Source organism: Cygnus olor, chromosome 3 (genome assembly GCF_009769625.2).
Source record: "Cygnus olor isolate bCygOlo1 chromosome 3, bCygOlo1.pri.v2, whole genome shotgun sequence".
Lineage (NCBI taxonomy): Eukaryota > Metazoa > Chordata > Aves > Anseriformes > Anatidae > Cygnus > Cygnus olor.
In genome coordinates, this window is record NC_049171.1 from 71,102,526 (window position 1) to 71,117,503 (window position 14,978).

Consider the following 14,978-nt stretch of genomic DNA (forward strand, 5'->3'; position numbering starts at 1 on the left):
AAATTCCTCTCCTATTTTTACACCATGTAAAAGTAGGTCTTAAATTGCTCAGAGAGAGGTTTTTCCTATGAAGATTTGTATCATCTCACCTGTTGGAAGCAGCTGCGCACACTGGGTTCGATGTTACTGCCACCAAAAGCTGCCACCTCCCCAAGCTGCCGGGGAATCTGGATGGCATCGTGCAGCAGCAGGCCAAGCTGCCTCTGGTCACACATTTCTGTGGGACCTGCCACTTCGTTGAAGAGATCTGCAACACAACAAAAGGCACTAGCTCATTTCGTTTGCATCTACATTTTCTGTTATTCAGTAACACCACCGCTTGTGTTTTGCCATTTCTGTAATTCAGATGCAGCAACAGATGACCTCTCTCCTATTTAAAATAGTTTACCCTCATCTAATCTCGATTACTTTGACTACTTTTTCTGGATCTGTAATCATACAAATGAGAAGAGTCAGGTCAAATGAATTAAATCATACTTAGCTTCTTATGGTAAGATAAATAAATATCTTGATATTTAAGATAAATAAAAATTAAGAATTATAAAATTAATAAATGAAGATAAATATCCTCCTGACAAATTTGTACATTCAACTACGACCTATCGCAGTTCTTTTTTTACTCATGAACAGCTATGTGACAAAATAAACCAACACAAAACCGGAATAGCTTTTTGTGCCAATCCATCATTACTTCATTTTTCCCCTAGTATTTATGAAGTTTTCTATGTTATCACAAGGGAAGAAAAAAATAAAAGATTTTTCAGAAATCCCTATTTCATGCCAAAATCTATGCTTTCCTTAGGTTGGCTGGAGACAGACGTGTTTGCTGTGAACTGAGACTGGAAATGAGCACAAGTCACAGCTGGCAGCGTGAAATAGCTTAAAGCAGGAGCACCAGCCAGCCAGCAACACAACTTGTCCTTAACAGGAATCACATTTGCTTCCTGGATAACCACATCTGTTCCCATGCACTTTCCTTTTACCAATTTCCTAAGGTACGTGTCGAGCCCTGCAGCATAAATGCAGGCTCTGGGATGACTGTAACGACAGAAAAAATTGAGGCTGAAAGGATCAAAAAATTGTTCCCGACATAGACACTTACTGGGAAGAAATACACTGCTTGTTCCTGCTTAAGAGTCACAGTAAACTATTGAATTAATAAGCCTATCTGCAGTACAGAAAATATTTCTTAAAGTAGTGTATTTACACATTTCTTTGATTTTTTAAATATATTTGTAATTGTTAAAATTTCCAGCTAGATATTTTTAACACGTTTCTCCCAACAATTCTTGATTTATGAACTTTGTAGTTTCGTACATTGATATTTAGTCACAAGATTAATCTCTCCTGAAAATATCTTGAACACTGAATTAATCTCTTAGAAATAGCTTTAAATTCTGTGGATGGTGTAAGTTACAAAAGAAGCTGTAGTGGAGATTCTGTGTGTTCAATTCCAGTTGGCTTTTACGATCTCCTTTTGCACTCAGTGGCCAGTTTGGATTAAAGTTCCAAATAATGTTAAAAGAAAAAAAAATCATTTACACTATTCCCTTGCTACTCATCTTTCCTACCAGAACACCTGGCAATAGATTAGAAATAAAAGAAATTTGAAAATTCAGTCTGACTGCACTTGTGATTGAGAAACAGAGCAGCTTTCTTCAGAAACATTCAAGAGAAACTCTTTTATTACACTCCGCAAATTGTTTTGCCCTTCATTTGGAGTAACTGTCAAGCTTTGTCAGCATGCATCAGAAAGACGGCTCATACCTTTTCTCTTGACAAAGGGAGCTGAGGCAGAAGAGAATACTTTCACAAAACATAAATCCAGATGACTGAATGATTTTTTTTTTTTAGAGTTTCTTGTATTTTTCTTGCCTAGTCAAACAGATGCTGCAGCATCTTCAGCACTTAGCAGTGAGAAAGCCCATGGATGACAGCACTGACAGAACAAGCACTGCCCTGCTGCAGGCTCACCTTGGCAATCCCAAAACCTGGCCAGTTTTTTCAGCTGCTGTTGAAATAGTTTTCCAGTATCTAAGAGTCCATTTCAAAAAAATGGATAGGGTAAAAAATGCCCATTTGATTTTTTATGCTTTTATCAATCTACAGTGGAAATGGGTGCTACAAGAACAATTCACTCACTACTGCAGCTGGGAGGAGGATGAAGTACTTTCCCAAGCCCTAAAGCATCAGTTGATTGGGGAGCTAATAAATAGAAGAAAAATGATGTGTCAGGAGAGAGAAGAGGGAGAGTGATCGGCTAGGGCTGATGCAAGTAGGAAATCAGAAAATACACTGGAGAGCTCAAACTCCTCCAAAACAGCCTACTTAACCAAAAACACAACTAGAACTTAACACTGGCAGCTGCACCATAACCACTGAATGCTGAAGTTCACAGGAGTTACTGGATGGTAATCCCCCTCCTCCCCAAATCCTCAATGAAATTTGTATGACAACACAGGAGAAGCCCCTCAACTAAAGGCATGCAAAGCCAAAATGTTCCTGCTAGCTGGCCATCCTCCTTGAAGAAATGCAGGAGGTGTTCCCTAGCAAAGGAGATAACCCAAGAGCAGCTCTGAAGTGGCAGACATAAGGGAGAAGGGTTTGTTTCAGCTCTGACAGCGTGCACCCAGACTCCATATCCACCAGTGGGAATGGGGACCCCATACGTCACGCACCAGCAAAGTCAGAAGCCACAAACTGAGCACTGCTATAAATGGTGTTTGTACATATGTACATACATATTGAGAGTTTATATACAAAATACAGTTATCTTAAGTAAAACCGTATATGGGACTAAGACAAGAAGGATTTGGGAAGCAAAAGTAAAGATTATTCAGACTTGAGCCATAACAAAAAGCAGAAACAAACAAACAAAAAAGACCTGTTTAATCTTAAATTAAATTCAGCCTCACATTAGTATTTTGAGGATGAAAACCAGCAGGACCCAAAAAACAACTTAGCTGGACAACCTGAAAAAATGTACTTACTGGTTGGCATAGAAGTGGATACTCAAAAATGTTGAAAAGTTCATTCAATTCCTACCAAAACAGTATTAAGATGTCCAACAACACACCTTGTGGCTTTTGCTGAGGTTGCCAAGACATCAAGTCATAAACCTAGCCCTGTCAAGCCTAAATCATGCAAGCAGCTGCAAGGGATCTAGTGCAGTGTAAAGCCTTGAAAGTTACACTCAAATATGAATTTAATTAAGAATATGTGAAAATAGAAAATGTGTCATTGTTTGTTCAGATGCATTTTTACAAACAGGATGCACATGTTACAAACAAGATGCACGTCCTTACACAGAATGCACAGGATTGAGTGCACCCTCAGTAAGTTTGTGGGTGACACCAAGCTGGGGGGCAGTGTCAATCTGCCAGAGGGTAGGAAGGCCCTGCAGAGGGACCTGGACAGGTTGGGTCAATGGGCAGAGGCCAGTGGGTTGAGGTTCAACATGGCCAAGTGCCGGGTCCTGCACTTTGGCCACAACAACCCCATGCAGCACTACAGGCTTGGGGCAGAGTGGCTGGAAAGCCGTGCAGAGGAAAAGGATCTGGGGGTGCTGATTGACGCTCACCCGAACATGAGCCAGCAGTGTGCCTAGGTGGCCAAGAAGGCCAGCAGCATCCTGGCTTGTATCAGGAACAGTGCAGCCAGCAGGACCAGGGAGGTGATCGTCCCCCTGTACTCAGCTCTGGACCTAGTGCTTAGGAACATGGTTTACTGGGTGATATTGGTAGTGTGGTGATGGTCGGACCAGATGACCTTGGAGGTCTTTTCCAACCTTAATGCTTCTATGATTCCATGACATTCTTTTCATTCATTTTTTTTCTTCCCTTCCCCTTTCTTTTTTTTTTTTTTTTTAAGTATCAAAGTGTTAGTTCCAAATGGTTCCAAAACTAAGAACATAAACATAAAATAAAAATCACATTCCAAAATGTTTTATAACACTTTAAAATTAAACTTCTTCATGGTAGAGATTTTCAAGTAGCTCTTCTTTCTTACCACAAACCCTGTAGGTTTTATGCATGAAATGATATAACCCAAAACCTACACCCTGTAAATTTATAAAACACTTTACGCATGTTTTCTATGTCTGTTGCCAGTCTGGCTTTCTGTGTTTAACATGAGGCCAGGTACGAGTGAAATGCACACAAATGTATTTCCATATATTACATAGCACTATGACTTATCTCTGCCTTTAACATTGAGAAAAAGGGAAGGAAGTTAAAGTTCCTGCTGTCCCTGAGAAAATCCACACCTCTGAGACATCATTTGTCTCCTGATTGCATGACCAGGCATAGAATCATCTCTGAATAATCACACACAATTTTAAACTCGTATTATTGGAATGACTTGCTTACATGATTGAAAATTTCTTTCTTAGAACATGTGGAACACTAAAATTGAGTGGTTAAAAATGTTTTTTATTTTTTTTTTCTCAGTATTCAGAAGCCCTGTGATAATGTATGAGGGACTAATGGTAACATGAGCAATGAGCAAGTGCTATTTTTTATTGTTTTCTGAATATTTTGGAACAAAACAAATATTGTCCTTGGTCACACGCTTTCTTTTTATTTATTTTTCACCTCTCTATTTTTAATGTCTATCTTTATACCAGTGAATTAAACAGTGCACTACAGCCTAGGCTCAGGCACCCAAACCCTCTCGCCTGCATCATTAAGCTGTTAAAAGCGTACCTGGCATGCTCTCAGTCAAAGTCAGCTAACTCTCACCCCCAAAATCACCAGGAATGATGTGAAAGTAAAGTCACTCAGGGGTTGTTTCCAATAAGTAACTCCCACTTGTCCCCCCATTTTGAAGACTAAAGAGAACACAATATGGATACATTCAGATCAGGTCATGAGCTTCACAAACAGAAGAGGCCCTAGACTATTTGCTCTGTAACCAGAGATGTAATCAGCTCACTGCAATTCAACTACGTTCACAGGTCCATTTTTATTCACAGGAGCACCCAGGCATGTGCTTGAAGTTAAGCATGATTCCCAGGCAATGCACAGGACAAGGGGGAATGGTTTTGAACTAAAAGAGGGGAGATTTAGATTAGATATTAGAAAGAAATTCTTTACTCAGAGGGTGTAACAGGTTGCCCAGAGAAGTTGTGGATGCTCCATCCCTGGAGGTGTTCAAGACCAGACTAGATGAGGCCCTGGGCAACATGATCTAGCAGTTGGCATCTCTACCCGTGGCATGGGGGTTGGAACTGGATGGTCTTTAAGGTCCCTTCCAACCTAAGCCATTCTATGATTCTGTGATTCATGTCTTTAAACATTTTCTAGAATAGGCATTCTTTAATTGAGGCTTCAATATTTCTCCTAAATTAATCGTGTTTTTTTTTTTTTTTTTTTAATTAAAGATTCATTCTCATGTCAACCCTGCAATGCAGCATCTAAAAAGAAGCTTACGAGAAATTTATCAGGCAAAATGGATTTAAAAATGTGCGAATGGGAAAGATCTGCCTATTTTGGAAATGAAGTGTTAGTCAATAACTTGTGACGAACACTGGCTGCTAAAAACGTAACACAAATAGGAAAAGAAAAGTTTGATATTAGAAAAGGAAAAAAGAAAAAAAAAAGCTTGATTTCCCCAAAAAAGTAAGAGGGAAAGAAGGTCAATTTTACTGATAAACTGAAATTATCACCCCATTTACATATTATTTCAGAAACCTAATATCTCAGCAGCCCAGAAATGATGTTTCTTCAAGTCAACCCCTGAAAGTCTGATCTCTGAGAAAACCCTCAAGCAGACAGCTGGTTAAGCAGTCTACAAATGTCTGAAGGGTCCCATCCAAAAGTTTTTTGAACAAGAAACATGCCTATTTTACAACCAGCTTTCTGAGAAGAAATGCCTCTCTAGCACTACAATGTTTAACGTGTGGTTGGCATGGTCTGTGCTCTACAAATGACTCCAACCACAATCTTACAGTGATTGCACAAAGAAGCCTGGGACTGTCAAAGACTCAGAAGTACTTAGAAGAACTGTAGCCAAACAGCAGAAGCAAATGTCAGGAACTGCTCTGAGAAAGGAAAAGTCAGAAGGCAGAAAATTCACATTAAGCACGCATATTTGGGGTACTGCTCTTCCTTTCAAGTGACTTTTCCTTAATTTCTTGAAAACACTTAACATTTCCATTATATTTTTAACTAGAGGATCTGAAAGCACTCAACAGATATCAAAATCTCTCAGCAGTAGATGATTAGTACGGGGCAATAAAAAGTGAACAAACTAGAGAGCTAATACCAAAGGTCTGGCTGTGACACAGGTGATGCCAGAGGACCCAAAATGCTGACTGCATTCCTACCGCATGCTCACAATCCATACATAATACTGTCACTTTCTTCCTTCTCCCACAGACTTTCTTTCACACTGAGCAAGTATTTTGCTTTGTGGCAATTCCATGGCTCATCAGGAAAGAGATGATAAAGCTAACAATACATTAAAGGTATCAAAGTCTGGCACACTGATCAGAACAGGATTAACAAAAAACCGCATGCATAAATTGACTATTAATTCTCTGCCTTAGGAGACCAAGACACTATTTCAGTTTCAGATGTATTTCAAGTTTAAGTTACGATCATTTGGCACAAAACTCTCCTGAGATTTCTTCTGCATTAATTTTCTAGGATTTTTCACAGCAACCTGCAAGAAAGAGCCAACTCTGTTAACTTGGGCTATGCAAATCTGCTGCCACTTTTATTTTACTGCAAGACACAAAGCAAACATATTAAAGATAATCCAACTCAGTCATTTCCATCAGTGTCTGTGCTAGGTAAGTATACTAAGTAGTTAGTAAGTATACTAACTGATTAATGGCAGCCATTTAAAGAGAGTTTATTCACAGCTGTTTTGTTTGGTTGTTCAATCCTCTTTTGGTAGAGCTATCATTCTGTTATCCACAGCCTAAATCTTACATCATAGAAAACCTTTTTATTTTGCACTGAGTGGCAAATTACCTTTTGAATTATCATTACTGAACAAAGGTATGCCCCCAAGCCCTTTTAGTTATGGACTACTTAACGGATATGCCAAATGACAAAGAAATTAAAAAAGCAAACTCCTAGTAAGGACTCTAGTTCAGATGCCTCTAGTTCATATGCCTCAATGCATAAGACACCTGTACTTTTGCTCAATGTTAGTTACCAGGATTACAAGATTACCTACAAACACTTCTAAGGAAGGCAGAAATTGCTGCAGAGCTCCATAAGTACATGGCAAATACTGTTGCTATACATTTTACATCATTTTCCCAAATGCGTAAAGCAACTACTGCAAAGAATAGCAATTTTAAGACTCTATGCCTAATATATAACTGTCCATCACCTGTGATACTCTTATAAACTGCTTAATCTCTTCTCCTGTATTTGTCATGAGGTTTTGCCACAAAGCTTCTCAATTCTCTTCTGCTCCTGCAATTACTTTTGTCAAATATTTTCATACTACTCAGTATTTCTCCAGCTTGTGAGATTATTTAAATCAATCTATTTTAAACTTTCATTGTACAATTCTGGCAGTAAGCACAAGTACTGAAAAATTATCTTCAGAGTTCAAATCATATTTTTCATAGACCAGAAAATACAATTGCTGGATTTAGGTTTATTTGCTTATCAGACACATCAGACTGTTCCAAGCAACACTGACTTGCTTGATTTTTCCCCAAAAAACATACACAAAAAGAGGTGTTATATGGTTTGTTTGTTTGCTTTTTTAAATCAGAGTTGAACAGAATTAGTCAAATAGATCACTACTCTAGCTCTTCTACACAGCTACATTTTCCTTCGTTTTTGGAAGAAGTGTAATGCTGTGCAGTATGACAATACATAACTGACATTGATACTTTCCAGTAAGGATATCAATCTTACTAGGCCGTCTGCATTCTGGGCTGCATTAAAAGAGGGGTGTCCAGCAGGTCGAGGGAGGGGATTGTCCTCCTCTGCTCTGCCCTGGTGAGGCCCCACTTGGAGCGATGCGTCCAGGTCTGGGGCCCTCAGCATAGGAAGGACATGGATCTGGAGTAGGTCCAGAGGAGGACCACGAAGTTGATCAGAGGGCTGGAGCACCTCTCCTATGAAGATAGGCCGAGGGAGTTAGGGTTGTTCAGCCTGGAGAAGAGAAGGCTCTGGGGAGACCTCACTGCAGATTTTTAATACTGAAAGGGGGCTTATAAAAAAGATGGGGAGCAACTTTTTGCTTGGACAGATAATGACAGGACAAGGGGGAATGGTTCTGAACAAAAAGAAGGGAGATTTAGATTAGAGTTTAGGAGGAAATTGTTCATTCAGAGGGTGGTGAGGCACTGGAACAGGTTGCCCAGAGAGGTTGTAGATGCCCTATCCCTGGAGGTGTTCAAGACCAGGCTGGATGAGGCCCTGGGCAACCTGATCTAGCGGTTGACATCCCTGCTTATGGCAGGAGGGTTTGAACTGGATGATCTTTAAGGTCCCTTCCAACCCAAGCAGTTCAATGATTCTATGATTATGAAAACAACAATTTTTGCTTACTCATAAGGAAACAGTCTTGCTACAGGCACAAGTGTTATATGGCAAATTTAGTGACAACGTACATTATTATTATACAAGACTTCTAATTATATACATCAAGCATTTAAAAAAATACATTCTTACATCTGTACTTCTCTTCCAGAAGCCCCTTAGAAAGAGACATCAAGCCAATTTTCAAGGACTGCACTCGAATTTTTCCAGTTCGGCCACTGAAATTATAAAGATAGGACAATGTAATACAGTGTTGTTTTTTTTTATTTATTTCATTTCAACATAAGTCTATTCAAAATGCAAAGTTATTGGTGAGTTCTACTTCATACTTCATAAGTCAAAACAAATTAACACTGCAAGTCACACTAAGAATGCTTCCCTTACAAAAAACTTAACTTGCCTACTAAATGGTTTACATGTCAAAACAGTTCATATTACTCTAAAAGGGCTGACATTTAGCTCTTGTAAAACACACAACATGATTTAAGAATGTGATATTCACAGAAATAATGCACATGAGCATGCACCAAGAAACCCATTAGGAAACAGGGACTGCAATATAAAACCAAGTTTTCATGTCAAAGGAATTTATTCCACTTCCTTTTTTCCTTCTATGTTTAAAACGTTCTGATATACATGTGCTCCAGCAAACAAACAGCCAACCACATGCAGTAATTAGGTAATGTGGAGTTGTTCTAAGGAACATGACTTCAGGGTCATCTTGTCCAACATGAAAAAAATCCGCAAACCTTCAGAAACATTAATCAAACCTTAAGCAAACTTGAGAACAGGTAAATGGCTATCAAAGCAAGAGATTTTAAACCTGCAAGAAACACTGTTCAGATATGAAAGCAATAAAACTGGGGCATATGGAATGGGACAATTTTAAATTTCAAGATCAGTGCAAGAAGCATACTTGAGATGTAATGATTTCTGTTTTCAAAGCCCAGAAAACACCACACAATTTATCTTCAGATAAGATGTAGCAAACAAGTCATGAAAACAGTAGTTAAACTGTATACGTTTGTACACAACCCCCTGCATTTAAGGTTAGCTGTGTCTTTCTCCAGCAAGTAAGATAATACTGGAATTAATATCACCCCAAACATTAGTTTGGTCCTTTTTGTCATGCAAAGTGATATATCCTTTAATTAATTCTGGAGTGGTTATTAGATATCTCTTTCCGTCCTCCCCATTCAACGTATGTTCTGCTGTCTGATTTACTTCACAAATGCTGCACTGAATACAAAATTATTAATCTATTCCTGGGCTCTCCGTAAATTACCTAACCGCCTTACAAATATTAATGCATTTGTCTTCACAACCATCACCTAGTCTTGTGAGACTAGACGGTATTATCTTCTCTATTCCACAAGTTGGAACAGAAGTACAGAGAAATCATTGCCAAATTAATCAAAAGTGCCCATTACTTTTACTGCCTAGCTTGAAAATCGGGACCAATTTTCCAGAACGTTATAAAAGTGCCACCTATTTTATACATTCAAGCTTAGCTTCAAATTACCTCTTTCAATCACAGACAAGACATCATTCTGGCATACCCTAACTCGTTAATGGTTCATTTTGCAACCTTGATAATGTTCTTTCACTATTCTTTCCTGTGTATGGCTGTCTGTGCTTTAACTTTGTATTCAAAAGAAAAGCAAAGCAGAACATTTATTTGGGTTTGACTTAACTCAGGACTGACTAGAGTATTTGTTTATCAAAGGTAGAAGCTCAGGAGAACTCTGCCGCTTAAAGGTCAAGGCATATATGCCGAGGCTTCAAACTTCTCCAGATTTCAGCAGGTTGTTAAAGTGACTGAAAAAAATGCATAAAAAGCATTTCCTTGATAAACTATAAACAGAATTCAAAAGCCTGAACTATTACATTTTGTTGAAGAGCAGCATGTTTTCCCATAGCCTTTTTCTTGGAAACAACTAAATACTAGGACTGAAATCCTATATACAGCAAAACAAAAATAAACACCCACAAAAATCATTCCCCCCCCCCAAAAAAAAAAAAAATAGAGAGAGAGAGAGAGAGAGAGGAAAAAAAAACTCCCAACAAATCTACAGACTTTGTAGCACTGACACTTCCAATTCAGTGATTTAAGTTTTTCCAGCTTACAGAGCCACAAAATCAGTGATGAACCTTTGGACATAATCTATTTTGATGCCTCTGCTCAGAGCAGACTAGGGTAGAGCAAGTTGCCCAGGACCACGTCCCAGTTGGATTCTGAATATCTTCAAGGATGTAGACCCTAACATCTGTCTGGGCAACCTGTGCCACTGTTTGATCACCCTCAAAATAAAAAAGTATTTTTCTTATACGTTTAAGCAGAGTCTGTTTCAGTCTGTGCCCACTGCCTCCTGTTCTGTCACTGGGCTCCACTGAGAAAAGCCTGGCTTTACCTTCTCCACTGCCCCCAGCAGGTATTTCTGCACACAGACGAAATCCCCCTGAGTCTTTTCTCTAGACCAGTCACAGCTCTCAGCCTCTCCTCGTACATCAGGTATTCCTAGTCCTTAATCATCCTCACGGTCCTTTCAACAGACTCTCTCCAGTATGTCCATGTCTCTTTTACTGGGGAGCCCGGAGGTGGATCCAGCACTCCACATATGGCCTTACCAGCGCTGAGAGGAAGGATCACCTCCTTCTACCTGCTGGCAACACTCTTCCTAATGCAGTCCAGGAGCCTGGTGGCCTTGGCCACAAGCACACGTTGCTGGCTCATGTTCAACTTAGTGTCCACCAGGACCTCAAAGGCCTCTTTTGCAAAGCTGCCTTCCAGACAGACGTCCTCAAGCCTGTACTGGTGCATGGGGTTATTCCTTCCCAAGGGGAAGCATGACATTTACGTTAGTTGAACTTGGCCCATTTCTTCAGCCTGTCAAGGTCTCTCTGAATCCCACAACTGTCTAGTTGTACTGTGTATACAAATATCTGAAAATCAAGCCCTTACAGTCAAATGGTTTAGGAAAGTTTAAAGCTTGAATTCATACAAAATTTATTGGTTGAGTATTAAGTGCCTATACACTATTCAGATACACTTTATAGCAATACAAGCATGCTTGTCATTACAAAGTCAATTCATAAGACCACTTTAGCAGCTCAGATATTTTTCACTCTGATACTGGTGAAGGAAAATCCAAACCCTTATACATTTATTAACTGGTTAGAGCAAGTTGCCCATTCTCAGTCAATACAATAATGACAGGCAGTATAAAAATGGGACATTATTGACCTCTGACCTGTCTTCAGGTAAAAACGGGAAAAATATTACAGCTGTTTGTCACAAGCACCGTTCATGTTTACTAAAGCCCCTTCGTCCCTCTGGATGTATCAGCTCTCCAGCCTCAGTCAATGGATTCATTGCCCTTATAGTGCAACACTGCCATTCCTTTTCCTCAAACAAACTGGAATTTTTATTTATTTATTTTTAGTGGGAAAAAGGAGTGGTAAGAGACAAGAAGAAGGAGGAAATAATAATAAAAAAGTCCTCTTTTTCTAGGTGTTTCTATTGAATGTACATGTGTACGAGGCAGGCTCTGGGCTATGTGTCAGGTATGATCCCCATTTTGCACCTTCATTTCATGTAAGGAGCTGGCAGAGAACCCAGAATTAACTCAACTTTTAAACCTGCCAAAATTTGCATTAAAAAAAAAAAAAAGTTATACATAATTTCTGTCCAGGTAGGAGGAAGAGTGCCTTGAAGGCATATACCACAGAGAGGACTAGCTTAGTGAGGAATCAGATAACTGTATCCTTTGGCCAAGGAAAAGAGGTCATGGTCAGAAGCATGGGAGGGTACCATGCTGCACAGGTAGAGGCTGGAGAAAGTGAAGCACAATTAACAATCAACTTTGTTGCATGGTTTGGACTCTCCATCCAAGCACAAACCAACCATTCAGCTGTTTCAGAGATCCCACACAGCTGCACATAATATTAAGGAACTGCTTTATACAACAAAAAAAGTCTCTTACTATCTTAAATACCATAAGCAAATGAGTTTTAAAAAGGGTCAGCAAAAAATGGCTACAGTGTTAGAAGAGAAAGGGAGAATGCCTTTACCCTGTGTCTTAGTTCAGAAGATACTGGAGTTAGAGGATACAGAAGAGGAAATGGGGGAAGAATAGGTAACAAAAATAACAGAAGCAATAGTCCCATGAAAATCTGAGATATGAAGCACAGCTTGCCATTTCCTTTGCTGAAATTATAAGCAATTGCACTTTACAAAGAACTGAACAACTTACTATACAGGGCATATAATCCCAGTCTCACTACATGGGGCACAAGCTGTGTGAAGCACTTGGGAATCACACAATATGGTTCAGCTCTACTCAGCCAGAAGAACATCTCAGCTGCTAAACAGCATACTGCTAAAATCCTAAAAGTAGCATTTTTTTTTCCTCAAAAACCTACGAAATTCAGTAACAGACATTAATGCGGGGTTAAAATGACCTGGAAGAATGTCTTTCCAGGAAAATGAGTTTTGCAAACTCTCCCAAAACTTTCCGTAAATATGCCACTTACCTACATAACTACACAGACTTTATTCCTTTCTCTAAACAACATCCTAACTCACTGTTTTATACTGCTTTTCAGCAGCACTGGAGAAAAACAACTGAAACTTCTCTGACAGGCAAATGCAGTCTACACCATGGTAAAAACAGAGGTCTGTGAAATCCGTAATTTATAAGCATATTACTCAGAATATAATTAATGTTATCCTGTTGAATATAAGAGTACCAGACCTTTGTTACCAACAATGGTATGCAAGTATTCTGTAACATTGTGATGGTATAGCCAGACATTAAAATACTACCACTTTACTTAAGTATGGAACCAATGTGAACAAAGGGGCAAACAATGATAGGGATAGTTGCACACAGGAGGCATCCAGATGACAAAAACATTGCCAGACAGAGGATAAGATTAAGTATAAGCGATTGCAAACAGGAATACACAATAAGGACCGAGCAGGTCTCTCATCCATATCCTCAGTTTTCAGAAGTCTGGGTTTTGCTGAACTTAACATGCAGGTAAGGCCCGGGATATTAACTCACCACAGTGTTAGAATTTGTTACAATATACCTACATTAAGTTGGTATATTAGTGCAACAGTAGATAACGGTTGTAATGCTTCAGGGCACGACTGGACCATAGAGAATGATCATTGAAAACAGCCTTGATGACATAGAAAAGGTTAGTAGCATATGTGCTATACCATAGTTACCCTTCCTATCAAATGTATCCTAACATCACAAAAATAAGAAAATTTAGAAGCTGAAATACAAGAACTCAGATAAGCATTGCAAGAGGTTAAAAGAACAATGCATATAGAAGTTTCTTTATGAACATTGGGTAATTCTCACTGAAATGAGTCATCACCTGCAATTAGTACATGTACTATATCTTATATATGACAGACTTTAAAATAACTGAAACAACTAATTTCAAGGGGTGTTAAATTATCCCATTAGTACTGAAAGTTATCAGTCCATTTTTATTGGACATTTTAGAAAATTTGACAGTATATAGTCCAGAACAATAGCCACCAGCTATAGCTTCTGGATAATTTAAACATAGGTCTGGACAGATGAGTTAATTGAGCAACCAATTTATTTCATGGCTCATCTTGGAAAAAAGCAAAACACTTATTTTTACCTCTATTAATATATATATATATATGCACTAATCAACCCAGGGAGCTTTAAGTTCGCAGAAGATTTTATTGGGCAGATGTTGCTTTCTGGAACAACCTTTGAGTCCTTGAGGAAGTAAAAGTCACTGAGTAAATTTAATGCGTGTATCGCCTCTACTGTGCTTGAAGAATGAATCATTCCTGATGTGTCAGAAAATACCAGAACACAACAGGCTTGTCTACTATTTCTAAAAATAAATAGGTTCTTTTTAAGGGACAAAGACATCTGTAGGTAAGTCTGAAGAATTTCCTACTTTGTCATTAATCTGTGAATCAGTAATTAAATCTCAGGTTAATAGCATGCAACTAACAGATGCTTTTTGCAGGCAGTTTAATGATTTGAGACATTGTATACATATAACACCAATGCAATAAACAACAGAAATGCCAAGAGACGAATTAGTTCTTTCCTAAAGGCCAATTAAAAAAAAAAAAAGAAAAGCAGTTTAAAATTGGTGCCTGTTCTTTCAGCATTTCTTTTTTTTTTTTTCTTGAATAGATTTGATAGGGAAGCAAGGAAACATACTGTAAAAGGTAATTTTATCACAGAAAACCTTCATCTTCCGTTTTTCAAAGTTTGAATGAAGACTAAAGTCTTTCATCAGCTTGAAGAATTAACTACACTAATGCATTCAACTTAATAATCAAGGGGAAATGGGAGCAACAGGAAACATTATTGAAAGAAAAAAGGTTTGTTGCTTACTGTATGCATTTTAAAAATGAACTGATTGAACAACTGATTTCTAACTGAAGTTAGGAAG

General features: G+C 38.6%; 1 protein-coding gene across 18 annotated transcripts in view; it reads right to left on the reverse strand.

Moving 5' to 3' along the window:
- UTRN (utrophin) overlaps window positions 1–14,978 on the reverse strand; it is a 374,743-nt gene that overhangs the window by 37,800 nt on the left and 321,965 nt on the right. For all 18 annotated transcript variants that reach the window (XM_040553278.1, XM_040553280.1, XM_040553275.1 and 15 more), the window contains 2 exons: window positions 8,646–8,731; window positions 90–247 (listed from right to left, as the gene is read on the reverse strand). In XM_040553278.1, coding sequence (XP_040409212.1) covers window positions 90–247; window positions 8,646–8,731 — 244 coding nt within the window. The remainder of the gene's footprint in view (window positions 1–89; window positions 248–8,645; window positions 8,732–14,978) is intronic.